At 47.2% G+C, this 22,113-nt stretch overlaps 1 protein-coding gene across 2 annotated transcripts in view; it reads right to left on the bottom strand.

Annotated features, from left to right (window-relative positions):
- Window positions 1-22,113, bottom strand: part of LOC115480889 — a 36,512-nt gene that overhangs the window by 2,598 nt on the left and 11,801 nt on the right. For both annotated transcript variants that reach the window (XM_030219859.1, XM_030219860.1), the window contains exons 3-12: window positions 20,644-20,740; window positions 17,034-17,290; window positions 11,219-11,382; window positions 9,327-9,470; window positions 8,857-8,934; window positions 8,640-8,736; window positions 8,310-8,371; window positions 7,754-7,904; window positions 4,465-4,573; window positions 4,166-4,313 (exon numbers count right to left, since the gene is read on the bottom strand). In XM_030219859.1, coding sequence (XP_030075719.1) covers window positions 4,166-4,313; window positions 4,465-4,573; window positions 7,754-7,904; window positions 8,310-8,371; window positions 8,640-8,736; window positions 8,857-8,934; window positions 9,327-9,470; window positions 11,219-11,382; window positions 17,034-17,290; window positions 20,644-20,740 — 1,307 coding nt within the window. The remainder of the gene's footprint in view (window positions 1-4,165; window positions 4,314-4,464; window positions 4,574-7,753; window positions 7,905-8,309; window positions 8,372-8,639; window positions 8,737-8,856; window positions 8,935-9,326; window positions 9,471-11,218; window positions 11,383-17,033; window positions 17,291-20,643; window positions 20,741-22,113) is intronic.

The raw sequence follows: 22,113 nt of genomic DNA, 5'->3' as shown, positions 1-22,113 counted from the left end.
CCCCCCCCCCCCCCCCCGTATATAAGTCTTTTCCCCCAAACCCCTTTAAATCCAGCTATGGTAGATGCCTGGATCACATCCTCTGGGTAAAAAAAAACCCTGGTTGATTGAAACAATCCTTTTCTCCAGTTTGCTTTAACTACTTCATTCTATATAGTGCACTTGGCGTTAGGAGCTACTTAGTCGCTTAGCTTCCACACTTAGGTGCTACTGTATAACTTCATGCCTGGACATGGGAGGGACATGGGCCCCCACAGATTACGCCCTGGTCCCCTCTACATTTGACCCCCGCCATCCACTCCCCGCCGCATCAGGTACCTTGTTTGCTGGCGGGGGTTCCCCAAAACTGCAGACTTACGCACATAATTGCTGTTATAGAATTTGCGCTTAGTGCCTGAATTCTAGGCGCCTGTGGGCAACCCCCTATACCGTGTTTCCCCGAAAATAGGACATCCTCCGAAAGTAAGACCTAGTAGAGGTCTTGCTGCAATTTGAAAATATAAGGCCTCCCCCAAAAATAAGACCTAGCAGGGGAGGCCTTATTTTTTGGGGAAACATCGGGGTCACCCCCCCACCCGAGATCGCTGGCTCCCCCCCTCGATCGGCGGCTCCCCCCGCCCTCAGTCGCTCCCGGAACTAACCTCTTAAACGCTTCCTTTCACCTTCGCACTCGCCGCAAGCAGCAGGGCTGGCCACTCCTTCCTTCCGTGTCCCGCCCTTGCCTGACGTTACGTTACATCAGGCGAGGGCGGGACACGGAAGGAAGGAGTGGCCGCCGATCGAGGGGGGGGGGGGCGACCCGATGTTTCCCCGAAAAATAAGGTCTTCCCTGAAAATAAGACCTAGCAGGTCTTGGGGAGCAAAATTTAATATAAGACAGTGTCTTATTTTCGGGGAAACACGGTAGAATTAACTCTCATATTTTAATTTATTAGGATTTATTTACTGCCTTTTTGAAGGAATTCATACTTACATTGTCAACACAATACATAATAAAACATTTTAATAGACAATGTAGGGTATAAGCAAAGATGTACTCCCTATTAGCTTCATGGTGTCCCCCCCCCCCCCCCCCCAATTCTGGTGGGACTTGAAGCAGTAAATCATTCTTTATGCACCTGTTACACCCTCCCCCCTACCGCCTCTTGATTATACAATTTATATTCTCCAAGTAAAGAGCCCTAACCTGTTTAGCCTTTCACCACAGGGGAACCACATGTGCAACACCTCTTCGTAAAAAACTTCACTGGCTCCCTATCAGAGAACGAATCAACTTCAAGGTTCACACATTAATCCACAAGATTATCCACAGTGAATCTCCAGACTATATGCTCAATCTGATTGACCTTCCCTCCAGAAACATGTCTGTAACTTCGCGAACTTACCTCAACCTACATTACCCTAATTGCAAAGGACTCAAGTACAAAACCTACTATGGATCCAACTTCTCCTTCTTAGGCAGCCAACTCTGGAATGCCATCCCCAGACCTATCCGATTAATCAGTAACTATCTACCCTTCCGGAAATCACTAAAAACCCATCTGTTCAAACAAGCCTACCCAAATGACCCAGACTAATCCTATGTACCCATCTACCCAACACATATCCAGGAACGTCTCTCTTTCAAAATCTGCTCACTAACTCATAAAATCATTTACGGGCAAGCTCCGGAGTACATGCTTCAGCTTACTGACCTCCCACCCAGAAATGCAGTAGCCACCTCGCGCTCGTATCTCAACCTGCACTTCCCAAATTGTAAGGGCGTCAAATACAAGAAGATCTTCACTTCGTCTTTCCAATACTCCAGTGCCAAGAATTGGAATGTTTTGCCGAAATACTTAAAACTACAAGTGGATCGCCAACCTGTTCAAGAGGCTGCTGAAAACTCACCTATTTGGATCGGCCTACTCCCCCTGCACTCTTACAGATTAATAGTCCCACTTACCTATCCCGATCCTGTAATGCCCCCTCCTTTTCCTTGCCTAATTGTCTCTTACCATATCTCTTATTGTATTGTCATTGTACTTAATCCTATATGAGCCACATTGTGCCTGCATGCATGGGAAAATGTGGGGTAGAAATGTACTATAAATAAACGACGACAATGACCTACATTACATCTCCCACCAAATTTCCATTTGCTTATCCCATGTCCCATCCCCCTGCCTCCTCTACCCCTCCTCCAATGCTCACCTACCCTTGCTCATACCTCTCCTACTCCCTTCACCCTTGCCCATCTCTACCTACCTATCCCTTTTATTATTCTGCTATACTTATATTTTCTCTATCGATACTTTGTAATCCCTATTACTACGTAAGCCACATTGAACCTGCTTTAAGTGGGAAAGCACGGGGTACAAATGTAATAAATAAATAAATATTTTTTGGGTGCCCTTCTCGGAAGCTTTAATTCCTCTATGCTTTTTTTTGAAATGAGGCAACCAGAATTGCACAGCCTCCTCATTATGGTATTCTCTTAGTTTTCCAAACAATTGCTAACATTCCATTTGCCTTTGTTGACCAGAAGACTCCGACATATTGCCTACAGCGACACCAAGCTACTTCCTCCCCTATTGCAACTCCTAATGAAACTGAGCCTCATGTCTCTGTAATTGGGATTATTTTTCTTTGTGGGCATCTCTTCACGCGTGTCCACATTACAATTAAGTTTGCCATTTAGATGCCCAGTTCCCCAGGACAGCAATGTCTTTCTGTAGTTCCACAGTGTGTTCCATATCGAGTACTTTGAATAATTTTGTGCCATCAGCAAATCCGATCCCCTCCCTCATTGCTCCCTTGTCCAGATTACTTTATTCATTAACACACACCAGCCCCACTATGGATCCACTATTCCTCTCTTTCTACTGGGAAGGCTGACCATACAGCTTGTTACTAGCATGTTAGACTAACACTGTTAACATGTTATTTTATCAAAGGTAAAAAAAAAAAAAAAAAAAAAACTAAACAATTTTTGCTCAAAATCAACCCATACTAGGGAAGGCAGTGTTGGGTAACAGTTGGTAGTACTCATCAAATTTACAAAAAAAAAAAAAAAAAAAAAAAAGAGACCTCAAATCTCCATAGGACACATTAACAGAAATGTCCAGAACGGGAGTCAAGTACTATCAAGAGGTAAAGTCTCCAATTAAGGAGAAAAAAAAAAAAAACACTGTTCGAAAAAACGTAACCAAAACAAAAACCAAACCATAGGTGTCCTATGGAAATTTGGAGGTCTCTTGAAATTTTTTTATAAGTACATAAGTATTGCCATACTGGGAAAGACCAAAGGTCCATCGAGCCCAGCATCCTGTTTCCAACAGTGGCCAATCCAGGTCACAAATACCCAGCAAGATCCCAAAAGTGTACAAAACATTTTATACTGCTGATCCCAGAAATAGTGGATTTTCCCCAAGTCCATTTAATAACGGTCTATGGACTTTTCCTTACCATCACCTGCTACCCAACACAGCCTTCCCTAGTACGGGTTCATTTTGAGCAAAAACTATTTCGTTTTTTGGGATTTGATATTTTTGCTTCCCAATTGCGATTCAGATTTTATCACAGGTCCCATTTTATACAAGAAGACCTGGTTATTAACAATGCACATGTCCAACATATTAGTATGCATTAAAGCCGTACGTGTTAGTAACTCCACCCATTAAAGTTTGACAAGTTACACCTTGCCTCCTACCCTGTGACTGTTAATTTGAACACAGGAACACAAAAGTCTGTTCCCTGAAGAGCTTAATCTTCAAAAGACAGGGAAATTCAATTATCAGTGGGATCAGAGCCCAAGTTTGAAGCTGAAATGGAATAGAGCAGACTCAGTCCAGCTTTGTAGTGCAGGATCTGAGCTGCCACAAGCCACCAAGTTACAGTGCTGCTGCTAAGAAGGCAGTTAGCTTGGCAGAGTTTAAAAAGGGGTTGGACGGTTTCCTAAAGGACAAGTCCACAGACCGCTATTAAATGGACTTGGGAAAAATCCACAATTTCGGGAATAATTTGTATAAAATGTTTGTACGTTTGGGTAGCTCGCCAGGTGCCCTTGACCTGGATTGGCCGCTGTCGGGGACAGGATGCTGGGCTCGATGGACCTTTGGTCTTTTCCCAGTATGGCATTACTTATGTACATATAAAAACACAGCATGCTTGATTCGTGTCTTACCGTGTCCCTGATCATTTGTTGTTTTCACAGATGACTGGATTAGCTGGGTATCCTTCCCAGAGAAGAGGGGACTCTCCAGAGCATCTGCCACCATCTTTTTCATCAGAGTCCACCCACCACTGGTCTCCAGAGTCGATGATTCTCCAGACTGCCATACAATAAAAACAATTTAAAACCCCAAGTATGAAACTTGATTCGTGCATTCTGCAGGGATCACACTCTTCACTGATGTTATAAATGCATAGAACCGTTTCTCAGCTCAGTAGGGAGCCAGCTTGAAGTCACACACACAAACTCACCTCTTCTTTTTCACTACGAGTGCGCTGAAAGAGACGCAGTGACTTCCGAACCTTGTCCGTGCGATCCATCACTGATTGGGGGAAGCAGCCCGAATGGCCTGATGAAACCCTGAAAGAAAAAACAGAAGGGGGGGGAGGGGGGGAGAACCCATCAGCTGCCTGACCATGCAGCCCTTGGTGGGACAAAAAAAAAATGAGCTGCAGATCCCTGCCTGGTCTCTGGGCATGTGCCAGATGAGCATCCCTACAGACCATGCCTAGGCCCAGGTGGGGATACATCAACTTAACGTATCTGCAGTCTCCTGCAAATATCCCAGGTGAAGCAACATCAGCTATTCCTGCCCAGGAACTGAGTATGGATAAATCCCTGCCTGTGAGGGGATGGGTGCTGGCAATACCCAGGCTCAGCTCCAGAGAACATAAGAGTAGCCATACTGGGTCAGATCAATGGTCCATCTAGCCTAGTATCATAGGCGTAGACTGGGGGGGGTGAGGGGGGCAATGCCCCCCCAAACGATGACAACTGGAAAGGCGACTTTTACCCGAAGTCGCAGCGACGAACGGGCAGGCAGCGCTGCGGTAGTAAAAGCAACAAGGAGGCAGGTTCGACTCCGTCCGTCACTTCCCTGCCCTCTGCGTCCCGCCTTCCTGTGATGTCATTTCCTTTCGGGCGGGACGCTGAGAGGGCAGGGAAGTGACGGACGGAGTCGAACCTGCCTCCTTGTTGCTTTTACTACCGCAGCGCTGCTTGCCCGTTCGTCGTTGCGGGAGCTGCTTATGGTGTTGCTGGGCTGTGAGATGATCGGGGTATGGCTTGTGGTCAGGAGGCTGGCGGGGTGCTGTCGCCTAGAGGACTGCTTCAGTAAGTGTGATGCGAGCGGATCCCTGGTGTAAGTAGATTCTCGCACGTTAGCGAGCGGAGGAGGCAGGTGAAAAATGGAGGATACTGGAGTTTTTGGTGGCTAGAGAAAAAAAAAAACAAAAGAAGGCCTTCCTATATAGGAGGGAGTAGCAGAATGCCAGGTATATTAGATCTTTCTTGCTGTGTTTTTACTCTTTCCTCCACATTAGCATATCTAATATAATAAAACGCACCGTGAACGTTCTGAAGACAACGTTCTGTGAAGCCGGAAGCTTGAAGCCGGAAGCCTGAGTTCTGAGGACAACGTTCTGTGAAGCCGGAAGCCGGAAGCCTGAAGCCTGAAGCCTTGAAGCCTTGAAGCCATCTGACGTCACTCCCAGGCTGAGGCTGAAGGGTTCGTGGATTCGTGGTGTGAAGCCTTCAAGCCAGCCAGCCGTCTCTGCCCCGCCCTCGCGACAAAACAAACAAATCCGGAAGCGAAACGTCAGGGAAGGAGGCGGCGCTCCCGACGTCTAGCCTTCCCTTCGCTGTGTTCCGCCTTCAAAACTAGGCGGAACACAGCGAAGGGAAAGCTAGACGTCGGGAGCGCCGCCTCCTTCCTGACGCTTCGTTCCCGGAAACGCCACGGAGGTAAATTGAAAAAGAAGAAAAAAAAAAACAAAACGATGCATGGATGCAAAGGGGGGGGGGGGGGGGAGAAGAGGGCGGGCCAGGCTGGGACATGGGAGAGAGAGTAGCATGGATGCGACGGGGGGGGGCATGGAAGGGCGAGAGGGGACTTGCTGGAAAAGGATGAATGGAGGCGGCAGGGGACAGAGGAGCATGGATGGGTATGGATTAGGAGGGCAGGGCACAGGGAGAGAGGGGAATTACTGGAAATGGATGAAGGGAGGGGGCAGGGGACAGAGGAGCATGGATGGGCATGGATTGGGAGGGCAGGACTCAGGGAGAGAGGGAAATTGCTGGATAGGGAAAAATGGAGGGGCCAGGTGACAGATGAGCATGGATGGGCATGGATTGGAAGGGCAGGACTCAGGGAGAGGGGAATTGCTGGATAGGGATGAATGGAGGGGACAGATGGGCATGGATGGATATGGATTGCAGAGCAGGCCTCAGGCAGAGAGGGGAAATGCTGGATAGGGAAAAATGGAGGGGCCAGGTGACAGATGAGCATGGATGGGCATGGATTGGAAGGGCAGGACTCAGGGAGAGGGGAATTGCTGGATAGGGATGAATGGAGGGGACAGATGGGCATGGATGGATATGGATTGCAGAGCAGGCCTCAGGCAGAGAGGGGAAATGCTGGATAGGGAAAAATGGAGGGGCCAGGTGACAGAGGAGCATGGATGGGCATGGATTGGAAGGGCAGGACTCAGGGAGAGGGGAATTGCTGCATAGGGATGAATGGAGGGGACAGATGGGCATGGATGGATATGGATTGCAGGGCAGGCCTCAGGCAGAGAGGGGAAATGCTGGATAGGGATGAATGGAGGGGGCAGGTGACAGACAAACATGGATGGCCATGGATTGGGAGGGCAGGGCTCAGGGACAGAGGGGAATTGCTGGAAAAGGATGAATGGAGGGGGCAGGGGACAGATGGCCCTTTCACTCTGACTCTCAAACAGTCACTCTCACATACACTCTCCCAAACATACACACTCCAAGGAAAACCTTGCTAGCGCCCGTTTCATTTGTGTCAGAAACGGGCCTTTTTTACTAGTCTATATATATAAAAGGCAACACCAACGTTCTATGAAGCCTCCAGCCGGAAGTGTGAAGCGCCAGAGATATCCGGTTTCCCCATGAGTGCAGGAAAACAGCACAGCACGAAATCTCACACAGTGAAGGACTCAGAGGGGGGGGGGGGGGGGAGGGGAGAGAGATGCCCTCACTCTCTCTGTAACAAAAACACAGAACAGCAGGAAACTTAACACTGAAGGACTGGACTCGGAGGGGGGAGGGAGAGAGGGCAGGGACACACACTCCCACATGCACACTCTGAAGAAAACCTTGCTAGCCCCCCGTTTCATTTGCATCAGAAACGGGGCTTTTTTACTATATATATATATATATATATATATGCAAATGAATATGCTAATATGCTCCGCCCCATCCTTTGCCCACCCCAAATGAAACAGTCAAACTACGCCTATGCCTAGTATCCTGTTTTCAGAACAGTGGCCAAGCCAGGTCACAAGTACCTGGCAGAAACCCAAATCGTCGGTTTCTAATCCGATTGGCTACAAGTCTTCTCCCTTATTCAATGAGTGAAACCAATGAATGAAACTTAAATCTAAAAACAGCAAAAACCTTATATACCAAAAATGTACATGTCTCACTGCTATCACTACTGCAGATATCGTCACACCTACATCCGCCTGCCCAATATGGCTCCACCAGGTCAGAAAATGCACTTTGACCTCTCACCTCTGAATGCGCTTGCACTCCCTCTTGCTCCGCTGCCTCTTTATACTGGTTGAAGACCCTGGGGTGCCAGATGAACCGAGTGCTGCAGAGGACTGGAAGCAGCCTGGACCAACTTCAGTTTCTAGGAAGACGTTAGGCAGACTGGCAGAAGCTGGAAGAGAAGAGAGAGAGCTGCAAGGAGGAACAGTTAGTCCTTGTAAAGCAGCCCAAGAAGACGGCACAATGACAGCTCCGAGCATAACAGAATGTTACTGTGGGGCTCATTTTCAAAGCACTTAGCCGCCTTCCAAAGTTCCATAGGTTTCTATGGAACTTTGGAAGGCTAAGTGCTTTGAAAATATGCCTCTGTGTCACCTAGAAGCACTTTATCAAAAGTTAGCTGGAGACAAACCTGCTCATGCTCTCTGCATCAGTTTAACCTCCACGGCTAGTTTTCCTTTCAGTAAGGAACCCGAGACTCCTTTCCCCTAGGTTCAAATTTCTCATTGCATTTTTAACAGTGAAGTCAGTCTCAGGAGCAGGCATGCATGGGTGACCTATCAGGCATCAGACATACCTGTATCTGCAGGGGAAGCACCCAACGCATCATTATCAGACATGAAGTCCTTTGTGGCCTTCCTAGGACAGAAAGCAGAGGAAGGCAGGGCTGCATGAGCATGCATATCAGACGGAGCGACTATCGGAAGGGAACAAAAGGATGAAAACAGATGGATGGGTCATGCTCCTTGGAGAAGGGGATGTATATTACATCACCAAATGGTATATGCTATGGAGGCCTCAGCTGGCACAGACATGGCACCACAGACTGGTTTATTCCCATCCACAATCAGAACAGGGGATTTTTAACCTTAAGTTAGAGGTAGCGAATGGCTGCCCCTCCACACACCTCTTTTTCAGCTCCGACCCCTCACACGAGTCCTCCGATGCTTTCCTTTTCGTCTTGAAGGACGTCCTGTGGACAGGACCAGAGTCCACTTCAGCAGCTGTATTTAAAAAAAAGGCAAAACCCACCACAAAAGGAGGCATAGAATTACTTTAATAAAAGGCAGCAATGCAAGACTGCTTAACAAACAAAAAGGGCAGAGGACACAGCCTGCACCCACCTGGCTTCTGTTCCTTCTGAGCTGCACCGGAAGCTGTGTGTCCAGTTTTCCATCTGCTCAGCGCTCCATTCACAATGTCTGACATGAAGAACAAGAGATCACATAAATTCTCTTGCGATACCACCAGATCTGGCTCAAATATTACTGCGATTAGAAGTGGCCTCTGAGTTTCAAAAAGGGTAGAAAACAGCAATAAAAAGACATCAAAGTGTAAAGCACCTATAGCAGGAGAAAGAAGCAGGTCTTGGAAGCTCAGCGATAAGGATCCAATTCTGTCTGGGTGAACTGCAACCTCCGAGCCATTGATGGCCATTGATGACAGTTGAACCTTTTTCCCGCGTCAACCTACTTCCTCCTTAAAATTTGTAAGGAGGCCTCATTCTCTATACTCGTAACATCTTCCCTACGTCATACTAGGCAGGATTGCTCCTGACAATGGCTAATATCATGTCTTCTTCAGGTATGCTCACCTCCCATGCTGCGCCTACGTCTTCTCTGGTAGCTTCCATCACTTTCCACAGGCTCTCGGTTCTCCTGCGATGCTGAGGTGGAGCATGTGGTCTCTGTGTCCTGCGTGGAGGACAGCTTCTCTGTAATAAACTCAGGAACATGACCTGAGGTGGGAGACCCAGAGAGTTCCTGTCAGCAGGAAAACAGAGGAGGCACTGAAGCCCTAACCACAGGTAGATGCAGTGCTGGACGTCCATACTGGATACTCATTTAAGTTCAACTGCAGTGGCAGCAAATTAGCAGCAGATCTGAGGATCTGCCCCACAGCAACTGTGCGTTACTGTGCAGGAAACCTGGGCTACTGCTCCTTGGGCCACTGGCGACCGGGGGCCAGTGGCGTAGCTACGTGGGGCCTGGGCCCCCGTAGATTTGGCCCTGGATCCCCCTGCCGATGACCCTCTCAACCCCCCTCCCACCGCCAACCCTCCCCTGCCATTGTCTACCTTTGCTGGCGGGGGACCCCAATCCTCACCAGCCGAGGAGGTCCTCTTCGTCCCAAGAAGGCTTCGTTCTGTTTCTGACGTCCTGTATGTTGTACGTGCAGGATGTCAGACTCACAGAAACAGAACGAAGCCTTGCAGATCGGCCAGGATTTGTTCTGTTTCTGTGAGTCTGACGTCCTGCACGTAAAACGTACAGATGTCAGAAACAGGGACAAAGAGAACCTCCTCAGCTGGCGGGGATTGGGGTCCCCCACCAGCAAAGGTGGGGGAGGGTTGGCGGCGGGAGGGGGGAAATCGAGAGGGTCGTCAACGTTTGCGTCGGGGGCTAAAATGTGCCCTCCCACCTCGGGCTCTGGACCCCCCTCCCACCAAAGTCTGGCTATGCACCTGCCGGGGACCCTACAGAAGCTAGTCCAAGCAAAACAGAGGGTCTACACAACTTCCACAAAAAGCTCAGGGCCGCCAAGCGACTAAGTTGGGCTGGGGGCAAGGTCACCTCCCCACCCCATGATTGTCACCACTGCCGCCCCCCTGGATCACCACATCTGCAATGCAAATACCTTGAGGTCTTCCTCCAGCACTGCTCTTCCATTCGCCCATTGCCTGCCCCTGCGGTTGCTTTTTCTCTCAGCTCATGCTCGATTTCAAAACCGAGCATGCGCGGCCTGAGAGGGAAAGCAGCCACTTAGCAAGCAAAGGGCACTGTGAAGAGCAGCGCTGGAGGAAGATCTGCAGTATCTGCTCCTCCGGGTCCTCCCCAGCCAAAAAGGGGGGCCCAGCACCAGTTTCCTCTCTTCTGCTCCTGTCAGGACGCGATCACCAGGAGCAGGAGAGAAGAGAGAGACCAAGGTGCTGAGCCACCCTTGAAGGCCCAGGCCCGGGGAATTTTGCCCTCCCTCTGCCCCCCCCCCCCCCCCCCCCCCCCTGCGGCCCTGAAAAAGTCAAAAGCACCAAACCAAAGGTGGAAGGGAGAAATGTTCCAAAAAGACACAGGCAAAAAAATACCCGAAACGCAGCCCGTTTAGGGTCACTTGGTTTATCTTTTCACTGCCTTTTGGAAAAGACACTATTTTGTACGCCAGCTTTTGCCTGTGTCTTTTTGGAACATTTCTCCCTTCCACCTTTGGTTTGGGACTCTACAGAAGCAACATTTTCAGCTGCTAGGATGAAGGGAAGCCAACAGTGGTACCCACTCACCAGCTCAAGAGTGGACACAGCTGGGGTCTGCAGCTACTGCAAAGTCTGAGCTAGGCAAAGTGGGATTAAAATGGAGGAGGGAGTCATATGAAAGCCTGTGTATGATCCCAGCACTAACATCAGGAAAACTCTTGCCAAGTTTCGAATGGAAAGCAGCTCGCATTGTTAAAAATGGCCGGCAATCAGCCAACGCCACCTCTGCCAAGACTCACCAATCTCCAGTGCATTGGTTATCAGGGTCTCCAGCACAGCCACCTGCAACTGTAGCTGCCTCTCGGTGCCCACTGTCAGTCGCTCACTATGCTCAGAGCTGGTGAACAGGTTTGGAGCCAGTACCAGAGCCAGGTTCCCAGAGTCCATCTTGTTCTCATCACATCTGCAACAGAGCACAAAAGTGAGGTGATAAAACGAAGAGAGACACAGCAAGAGCTTAGAGCAAGCGAGTGGGCAGGAGGGCAGAGCCTGCACTTCAGCCGTCCGTGCCGGCAGGGCTGGTGTTATGCATTCAGGGGGCCCAAAAGCTGGCCTTCAGCCTATGCCTCCTTTAGCTTGAGGCAGGTTTGGGGCCTCCCGTGGTATGGAGGCCCAGGGCAATTGCCCTGTTTGCTACCCTCCAACGCCGACCCTGAACGCTGGGCGGGTGAAGCCTGCATGGCTGCTGTTCCTGTCCATGCTAGGCAGTGTGTATGTGGGTGGGTTCATGAAGCTTACATTGCTGTCTGTACTGTCCCTTTTCTGAAGTGGAGTGAGTGAGTGTGTGTGTGTGTGTGTGTGTGTGTGGACAGGACCTTGCACTGCAACCAACTGCTGTGACATTTTAATATGAAAATTTCCTCAAAACAGAATAGAAACCACAAGCACAGAGATGATAAAAGCAGCAGCTCATATGGTAGATTAACGATATTGAAGCTTGATTTAAATCTGAAGTTTATTTCGCATAAAAGACAATATCAAAAAGAAACAACCCATGTCTCTTCTGGTAAATGAGCCACCACAGAAAACTGTGGCAAGTCCTGTCACAAATGTACAACTGAAACCCAGAGCACAGGGACAGTCCCAGCTAACTACTGGCTCTCGGTCATGTTAAGACTTATCTATAGTGCTCTGATGTAACGCTTTCAAAGGGAAAAGCAGAAAGGAGTTGATAGGGAAAGAGGAAAAAGGCTTAGCAGCTGGCTCCATTATATGATGGATTCATTCTTGGTTTTATACTCTTGTGTGCACAGAACGTATAAGGCCAACTTGCTTCCTATCACATGCATGCAAAAGGATCTAAAACCTGCACCAGATCAAATGTCCTGAAGAAATGGAGCCACATGGTATGCACCAACTAGGGAATTTATTTATTTGTGGCATTCATACCCCGCTCTTTCCCGCTCAATAGCAGGTTCAGTGCGGCTTACAGAGTATGGTACAAAGTATCATGGAGATAACACATTTATAAAGAGTGGGACAGTAGTGTGCGATGTGGGGAAGGATTGGAGTGTGGGCATTGTCTGTGGTGTGGGTTAGGTCCGAGACTTTGTAGGGTCGTCTGGGTAGGCTTGTTTGAATAGGTGAGTCTTCAGCAGCTTACGGAAGGGTAGGTGTTCGCTGGTTTTTCGGATATGTCGAGGTAAGGCGTTCCAGAGTTGGCTGCCTATAACAGAGAAGTTGGATGCGTAGTAGGTTTTGTATTTGAGGCCTTTACAGTTGGGAAGATGAAAATTGAGATATGTTCGAGAAGAGTTGGACCGGTTCCTGGCTGGAAGATCGATCAGGTTGGACATGTAGCTTGGGGCCTCGCCATTGAGAATCCTGTGAATCACAGAGTGGGCTTTGAAGTTTATTCGTTCTTTGATAGGGAGCCAATGTAGCTTTACTCGAAGTGGTGTTGCGCTTTCGAATCGTGATTTGCCAAAAATGAGTCTTGCTGCTGTGTTTTGGACAGTTTGGAGTTTTTTCATGATTTGGGCTTTGCAACCGATGAAGATGCTGTTGCAGTAGTCGGCATGGGGAAGTACTGTGGATTGTACTAGGTTGCGGAAAGTTTTCTGTGGGAGGAATGGTTTCACTCTTTTTAGTACCCACATCATGTTGAACATCTTCTTCATCGTGGCTTTTGCACGAGTGTCTAAAGTGTTTATCTAATGTTACTCCTAGAATTTTTAGGTTGTCAGATATTGGGATTGTAACGTCTGGAGTGTTCAGGGTAGTTGGAAGCAGAGTAGAGTGTTGTGATGAAAGGATTAGACATTGAGTTTTTTCTTTGTTCATTTGAAAGCGTTGGCCCAGGATGTTAGGATGTTCATGGAAGGAAAAATAAATAAAATCAGCTCTTTACAACAGAGCTTCCTAATAACATAATTGCCACACTGGGTCAGACCAAACGGAAACAGATGCTGGACCGAACAACAGTGGCTAATCCAGGTTACAAGTAGCTGGTAAGATCCTAAAAAAAAAAAAAAGTCACAGTACCTCATGCTGCTTACCTCAGGTCCACTTTAATGGTTTATAGCAGTCTTGTCCAACCTGGCACGCCAACTTGCAATTTTCTGGCCTGCAGCAGCTCAATAGAAGCCGATTCCCTGCTGCAGCTCCTGTCAGCTTGAGGCACCAGAAGTCAAAGTTGGGTCCATGGTTTCAAGTCTCACAAGACTTGATACCATGAGAGCAACCCAAATTTCCAGCACTTTGTGGCTCAAGCTCACCATTAGAGGAGTCACAGCAGGGATCTCGCTGGAGGACTTTTACAGCTGAAGCCACGTGAGGCACGATGAGTCCGACAAAAGTGGACTCATTTTGTTTCAGCTTTTTCTTCATCTGCTACTTTAGGCGCAACCGATATAAAAGTGAACCAAAGATGGGGGGGGGGGGGGGGGGGGGGGGGAGAGGGAGGAAGAGGGGTTTGCATACGAGGGGACCGCTGCTTTTTAACATATTTATAAATGAACTAGAGATGGGAGTAACTAGTGAGGTAAGTAAATTTGCTGATGACACAAAGTTATTCAAAGTCGTTAAATTGCGGGAGGATTGTGAAAAATTACAAGAGGCCCTTACGAGACTGGGAGTCTAAATGGCAGATGACGTTTAATGTGAGTAAGTGCAAAGTGATGCATGTGGGAAAGAGGAACCCGAATTATAGCTATGTCATGCAAGGTTCCATGTTAGGAGTCACGGACCAAGAAAGGGATCTAGGTGTCGTCGTTGATGATACGTTGAAACCTTCTGCTCAGTGTGCTGCTATGGCTAAGAAAGCAAATAGAATGTTAGGTATTATTAGGTAAGGAATGGAAAACAAAAATGAGGATGTTATAATGCCTTTGTATCGCTCCATGGTGCGACTGCACCTCGAATACTGTGTTCAATTCTGGTCGCCAAATCTCAAAAAAGATATAGTGGAATTAGAAAAGGTGCAGAGAAGGGCGACGAAAATGATAAAGGGGATGGGACGACTTCCCTATGAAGGCTAGGGCTCTTCAGCTTAGAGAAAAGGCGGCTGAGGGGAGATATGATAGAGGTCTATAAAATAATGAGTGGAGTTGAATGGGTAGATGTGAAGTATCTGTTCACGCTTTCCATAAATACTAGGACTAGGGGGCATGCGATGAAGCTACAATGCAGTAAATTTAAGAAAATGTTTCTTCACTGAACGTGTAATTAAACTCTGGAATTCGTTGCCAGAGAATGTGGTAAAGGCGGTTAGCTTAGCGGAGTTTTAAAAAGGTTTGGACGGCTTCTTAAAGGAAAAGTCCATAGACAGTTATTAAATGGACTTGGGGAAAATCCACTATTTCTGGGATAAGCAGTATAAAATGTTTTGTACATTTTTGGGATCTTGCCGGGTATTTGTGACCTGGATTGGCCACTGTTGGAAACAGGATGCTGGGCTCGATGGACCTTTGGTCTTTCCCAGTATGGCAATACTTATGTAATAGGTGAAGGCAGGGGACACATAGTGAGAGACAGAGAGAATGGGTGGTAGTGGGGGGGGGGGGGGGGGGCAAATATGTGATTCTCATAAAGAGAGGGTGCGAGGGCACACGCATGCATGTTTTGACTCTCCAACTGACTCCTGGTATTTATTTATTTCCAGACACTTGATATACCACGAGTAACGCCAATACAGTCAACTAGGCGGTTTTACAACAATTAAAATCAAATGCTCGCTGTAACTACTGATGGGTGGGAAAAGAGTAAGAAAAGGAGAAAAGAAGGGAAAAAATGATAGAAAAAGGTTGGACAATCCTGGTTTATAGACTTTTCTTCCGAGAATCTGTTCAAACTTGTTTTGTTTTTTTAACATAGCTACACTAACTACTGTTAGCATTCTCCAGCAATGAGGTCACAGCTTAACTATGCATTGAGTAAAAAAAAAAAAATTCTGCAATTTTAAATGGATTAGATTACCAGGTTCTCAAATAATCATTTTCACCGATGTCACTTTTTTTTTTTTTTAGCATGGCTTATTGCCATTTAGAATGCTGTGTAATATATTTTATCCTCAATGTAGGCTATGAGGGCATAATTGAATACTTTTTCTCATGTGTTGTTACACTACTTATAATCTATTAGCCATACTGTTAAAAAGGATAAAGAATTTTTTATTCAATTTTCAAAATACAAAACAATCAGTTATTTATTGCAGGAGAAAGGCTAATACGCCAACGTGAATACAAGCGCCCAAACACAGGCTGGCTTCAGCAAAGCAATCAACGCCAAAGCAATGATTGCAGGGAAGAAGCAGGCTTAAATGGATCAGGCTTCTGACATCTGCTGGCTCAGCCCCTGACAAGCCAATCAGGAGTGAGTTCCAAACCTTCCCCTGCCTATCTAGCAGAATCGTAACAAACATTAGGGAGAAGATTCTATTTATGGCGCCTAAAAAATCGGCACTGTCGACTAAGCATATTCTATAATTGTCACCTAGATTTAGGCGAAAATTACAGAATCTGCTTAGTTGATATTTCAGCAGCGATATCTGTGCGCATCCATTTACGCCAATGAAAACCTGAATTAAATCTCAACGAGTAGATTTAGGTGCACTGTGCCATGATCTATAATTAGGTGCTTTTTCCAGTGAGAATCCACTGGCTATTTCTTTACTGTTATGCATTATATTAAGTAACTTCATCGCATGACCTCTTGACTTTGTACTTTTTGAAAGAGTAGATGCATTTACCTGTTCCACTTCACTCAGGATTTTGTAAATATCTACAGTGGCGTAGCGGGGGCGGCTGCCACCCGGGGCGGATCGCCGCAGCACCCCCCCCCCCCCGGGTGCAGACGAACACGACACCCCCCCACCGGCGTCGACAACCCCCCCCCCCCCGTCATAGCGCCACCCTGACACGGTCCCCACCTGCCTACGAGCTCCATCCATCTGCAGCGCTGCTGTAAAGAAGAAATCGCTTCGTCGGCCCTTCCCTCATTCACTGTGCCCCGCCCTCTGACGTAACTTCCTATTTCCTCAAGGGCGGGACACAGTGAGTGAGGGAAGGGCCGATGAACCGATTTCTTCTTTACAGCAGCGCTGCAGATGGATGGAGCTCATAGGCAGGTGTGGGGTGGACGGATGCACCCCCCCCACCCGTTGACACCTGGGGCAGACCGCCCCCACCGCCCCACCCTTGCTATGTCACTGAATGTCTATCATATCCCTCCCTTCCGTGGTCATCTCTTCTCTATGCTGAAGAACCTTAACCTCTTTAGCTTTTCATCATAGGAAGCTGTTCCATCCCCTTAAATTATTTTGGTTGCCCTTCCCTGTACTTTTTCTAATTCTGCTATGTCTATGTTGAACTGGCGTGAACAGAATTGTGTGCAATACTCAAGGTAGGTGCAGTCACTCCAACTTTCTGGTTCCTTTTTCGGCAACCACCACACATTGGGTGTTCAGTATTGCCAATGGTTCATGCAAACTCATTGTGACCTCCTAAAAACCTGACTAGTTATGAATTATAGGGCAGATTTGGGAATCCCTTATCTTGGAAAAGGCATTATGCTAATGCAGGATGCAGGGGTCCTGCCGTGTGAATTTCACAGCACCTGGTGGCAATGCGTTGCAGGAAGGTGCACAGGTAACGAAGGGTACAGGCGCTGACCCGCGGCAGCAGACAGGTCACCAATGCAGTAACAGACCCCCTCTCTCTCTCCGACACCAGCTCCTGGATGCGGTACAATGGCTCCTGCAGCTCTGCTGGAATCAGGGGATCCGGCAGGTCTCGGAAAAACTGTTTCAGCAAGGCAGCAACGTCGCAGGGTAATGCAGAGTTTAAACAACTTTCTCCAGACTCCAGCCTGGCCTGAAATATATAGAGAGAAGGTGGAGCTCTCACATCAAAAGGAATTAAAAAAAAAAAAAAAAAAAAGGATGATCAGCCTACACCAGTGGTTCTCAACCCAGTCCTTGGGCACACCTAGCCCATCAGGTTTTCAGGATATCTACACTGAATAAGCATGAGAGAGATTTTCATACAATGGAGGCAGTGCATGGAAATCTCTTATGCATATTCATTGTAGGTATCCTGAAAACTTGACTGGATGGGTTGAGAATGCCTGGAATAGCCTGCAACAGGTCAGGGTTTCAGAAGATCCTTAATAAATATGCACAAGAGATTTGCATGCAATGAAGGTAGAAGGCATGCAAATCTCTCGTGCATATTTATTAAGGCTATCCCTGAAAACCTGACCTGTTGGAGGCTCTTGATAACTGGAGTGAAAACTACTGGTCTTGACACTATGGGGGTGGGAATGAAGAGTTGAGGGGATAAGGTGATGTTATTTTAGCCAAGACCAACTTCAGCACAATGCAGGAGCGGAAAATTTCAGTGACCGCTGTCAAAAGTAAGATGCAGGGACTGAAAATATAGCTTTGGAAAGCTATAACATATAGCAACATAGTAAATGACAGCAGATAAAGATCTGTACGGTCCATCCAGTCTGCCCAACAAGATAAACTCATTTACATGGTATGTGATACTTTATATGTATACCTGAGTTTGATTTGTCCCTGCCTTTCTCGGGGCGCAGACCGTAGAAGTCTGCCCAGCATTGTTCTTGTACTAAAAGTTCTGAAGATTCTGGAATCCTAAAAAGAGTTACAAGATTCCAGAATCCCAATTAGTAGCAACATTCCATGTAGAACCCCAAAGAGTAACATAGTAGCATAGTAAATGACGGCAGATAAAGACCTGAACGGTCCTGCCCAACAAGATAAACTCATTTTACATGGTATGTGATACTTTATATGTATACCTGAGTTTGATTTGTCCCTGCCTTTCTCAGGGCACAGACTGTAGAAGTCTACCTAGCATTGTTCTTGTACTAAAAGTTCTGAAGCTAACGTCGAAGCCCCTTAAAATTTACACTCCAGCCCATCCATATCTATTCAGTCACTATCAGGGCACAGACCGTAGAAGTCTGCCCAGCACTGGTTTTGCTTCCCAATTACCAGTGTTGCCACCCAATCTCTGCTAAGATTCTGTGGATCCATTCCTTCTGAACAGGATTCCTTTGTGTTTATCCCACGCATGTTTGAATTCCATTACCGTTTTCATCTCCACCACCCTTTCCATGAAAAAATACTTCCTGACATTACTCCTGAGTCTGCCCCCACCCCCCTTCAACCTCAAGTCACGTCCTCTAGTTCTTCTGCTTTCCCGTCTCCGGAAAAGGTTTGTTTGCGGATTAATACCTTTCAAATATTTGAACGTCTGTATCACTTCTATAACAGAGACCCAGTACCCTGCTTCTCACTAAAATATCTTCATTGCAATATCTTCTTTTTAAGCATGGTTCTCAAAGGCTATAGCACAGTCAGGTTTTCAAGATTTCTCCAATGAATATACATGAGATTTATCTGTGACCTGGATTGGCCACTGTTGGAAGAAAAATGTCAGGAAGTATTTTTTCACGGAGAGAGTAGTGGATGCTTGGAATGCCCTCCCTCGGGAGATGGTGGAGATGAAAACGGTAACGGAATTTAAACATGAGTAGGATAAACAAAGGAATCCTGTTCAGAAGGAATGGATCCTCAGGAGCTTAGCCGAGATTGGGTGGCTGGCAAGAGCCGGTAGTGGGAGGCGGGGATAGTGCTGGGCAGACTTATACGGTCTGTGCCAGAGCCGGTGGTGGGAGGCGGGGCTGGTGGGTAGGAGGCGGGGGTAGTACTGGGCGGACTTATACGGTCTGTGCCCTGAAAAAGACAGGTACAAATCAAGGTAAGGTATACACAAAAAGTGGCACATATGAGTTATCTTGTTGGGCAGACTGGATAGACCGTGCAGGTCTTTTTCTGTTGTCATCTACTATGTTTAGGATACTGGACTGGATGGACCATTGGTCTAAACCAGTATGGCAATTCTTATGTTCTTATATTCTAATGGAAGCAGTATATGCAAATCAAGATTTCCTCAATAGATATGCATTAGATTGAAAACCTTGTGGCACTCAAGGACCATGGTTACCTACCCCTGCTTTAAGCTGTCTTGTCTCAGGCCTTACAAGAAACCAACAACAACAACAAAAAAAAAATATATAAGGTGAGATTTACATGAAAGGGGTGGGGGGAGAAACTCCTCTTGTTTTTCTAAGGAGTTGCTCACACTATGATGTATGACTTCCAGCATTCAAGTTACTGAAACGCTTTTCCCTTTTCTGACGCAGGTTATGGTACAGATTTTGTCATCAACTCCCTTCCCCCAAGGCATCTTTCTACATTCAGTAAGCAGGATTACACAAGACCTGCCAGGCTGAGACACACCCAGCAGAACAGCGGACCCTAGTTGAACTGCCCGACTAGTCAGGATGTCTGAAATGCTTTCAGCAGCCTCCCCTTCACTACTCACCCTGGAAGTGGTCACTAAGGACAATGTCACAAAATGAGATCACAGGCACATCGGTGTACGATTGAAGAATAGGACTAAGTCTCACTCTCTTTGCACAGACCAGAGACAAATGTGATTGTGACACTTAGACATTTTGTGCAATATTTCACTTCCAGTAGAATTCTTTTTTTATTTTTATTACATTTGTACTAGTAAAAAAGGCCAGTTTCTGAAACAAATGAAACGGGCGCTAGCAAGGTTTTCCTCGGAGTGTGTATGTTTGAGAGAGAGAGAGAGAGAGAGAGAGAGAGAGATTGTGTGTGTGTGACAGAGAGATAGAGTGTGTTAGACAGTGTGTCAGAGAGAGTGTATGTAAGAGAGACAGAGAGTGAATGTGTGTGGGGCTCCGAGTTCCATGACCCCCTCCCTCCTTCCCTCTCCTCCCACATACGTTTGCCCATTTGTCAGTATACACTAGTGGCCTGACCACCAAGTCATCCCCATCTGCCTGTGCTGGAGTTCCAATCCTCACTGTCATGGGCTATGCGTTGGATGAATCACTGCTTCAGTACCCTGCTCCAATTGGGTGATCATACAGGAAAAACTACCTACATAAGTCAATGGGTCCCAAACCTGTCCTCGGAGCTCCCCAGCCAATCAGGTTTTCAGGATATCCACAATGAATATTCATTGTGGATATCCTGAAAACCTGACTGGCTGGGAAGCTCCTAGGACAGGTTTAGGAACCACCAACATAAATGCATAGCTTACACAGCACTGTATTATCCCACAATAAAATGATTATATTCAAAAGTGATGCTTTACTGTACCTTTAAGGCCTTGATACGCGTCATGGATCCAGATTTTCGGAACAAGCCCTCTGTATGGAGGTGCGGGCTCAGGAAGTGGCATGCATCTATAAGGAACCTGCAGAGAACAGAACAACCTGTGGGAGCTGGCCCACTGGACTACCTAGGATTACTTAGAGCAGTGATGGCGAACCTTTCAGAGACCGAGTGCCCAAACAGCAACTCAAAATCTAATTATTTATCGCAAAGTGCCAACAGGACAATTTAACCTCCCTCCCAGTTCCAGGGTCCCCCCTCCCTCCCAAGTTCAAAAGTCATCTGTCTTACCTCGTCGGGGTTAGGGTGGCAGCAGCGGTAAAAAGCATGCAGGCTCGGCTCTGTGCTTAGTTCAGTTTTCCCTTCTCTCTCTCAGCTCTGGTCCCACCCTCATTTCCTGTTTCCGCAAGGGCAGGACCAGAGCTGAGAGAGAAAAAGAAGGGAAAACTGAACTAAGCACCAAGCTGAGCCTGCATGCTGCCGCCCTAACCCCGACGAGGTAAAATAAATGACTTTTAAAATTCAAAGGGAGGGGGCCTGGAACTTGAAGGGAGGAGGGAACGAACTTCCGGTGGGTCTCTCTGCTGCGCCGACACAACTTTGAACTGCTAGTGCAGTTCATAGCAGCAGTACGACTCTGGCTGAGGTGACGGCGCGTGTGCCAACAGAGATGGCTCTGCGTGCCCTCTCTGGCACGCGTGCCATAGGTTCGCCATCACTGACTTAGAGGAAAGCCACACATGCACATTAGGAAGCCACAGCAAGAGGAAATTCTGTACAGAGACATCCGCTACTCCATGTGGGCAAAAGACTGGAGAAGGACACAAAATGACTTAAGATATATTAAGAACCACCTGGGACCTTGGGGTAAGTCACTGCATCTTCCTGTGCCTTATTTCTTTTTTTTTTTGTCTGATCATTTAGTTTTTGGTCGTATTTTTTATTAAATTTAAAAGAGAATAACAGAAGACAATTCAGTGTAACAGTACAACAGCATACAAATTGCAAAAATCATGTAAAGGACAGAAGAGAGAGTTTATGTTGGTCTTGTCATGCTCAACGGGGTACTATCAGACACCTTGTTTTTGACTGTGTATGCCGTCAATCATTTTGGACTGATGTCTGGTTCACTTTAACAGATATATTTCATTTCCATGGTCCTATGCTGTATAAATGTGTGTTGCTCAAAGACAGGGCCATGCCAACACGGTAAGCGGGGTAAGCATGGCAGGGGGGCGCCACCGCCGCACCATGCTCACCCTCCCGCTCCCATTGTTCAGCTGCCCGCCCTCTTCTCCCCCTCCAACACCCCTTTTCTTTTTTTTCTTTTTAAATTTACCTCCGTGGTGGTCCAGCAGCACAGCGTCAGTGAAGGAGGCGGCGCTCCCGACGTCTCTAGCCTTCCCTTCGCTGTGTTCCGCCTTCTTCTGATGTCATTTCCTTGACGTCAGAAGA

The sequence above is a fragment of the Microcaecilia unicolor genome, chromosome 11 (genome assembly GCF_901765095.1).
Source record: "Microcaecilia unicolor chromosome 11, aMicUni1.1, whole genome shotgun sequence".
Taxonomy (NCBI): Eukaryota; Metazoa; Chordata; class Amphibia; order Gymnophiona; family Siphonopidae; genus Microcaecilia; species Microcaecilia unicolor.
Note: the sequence above shows the minus strand (reverse complement) of the source record. Positions and strands in the feature narration are given on the sequence as shown.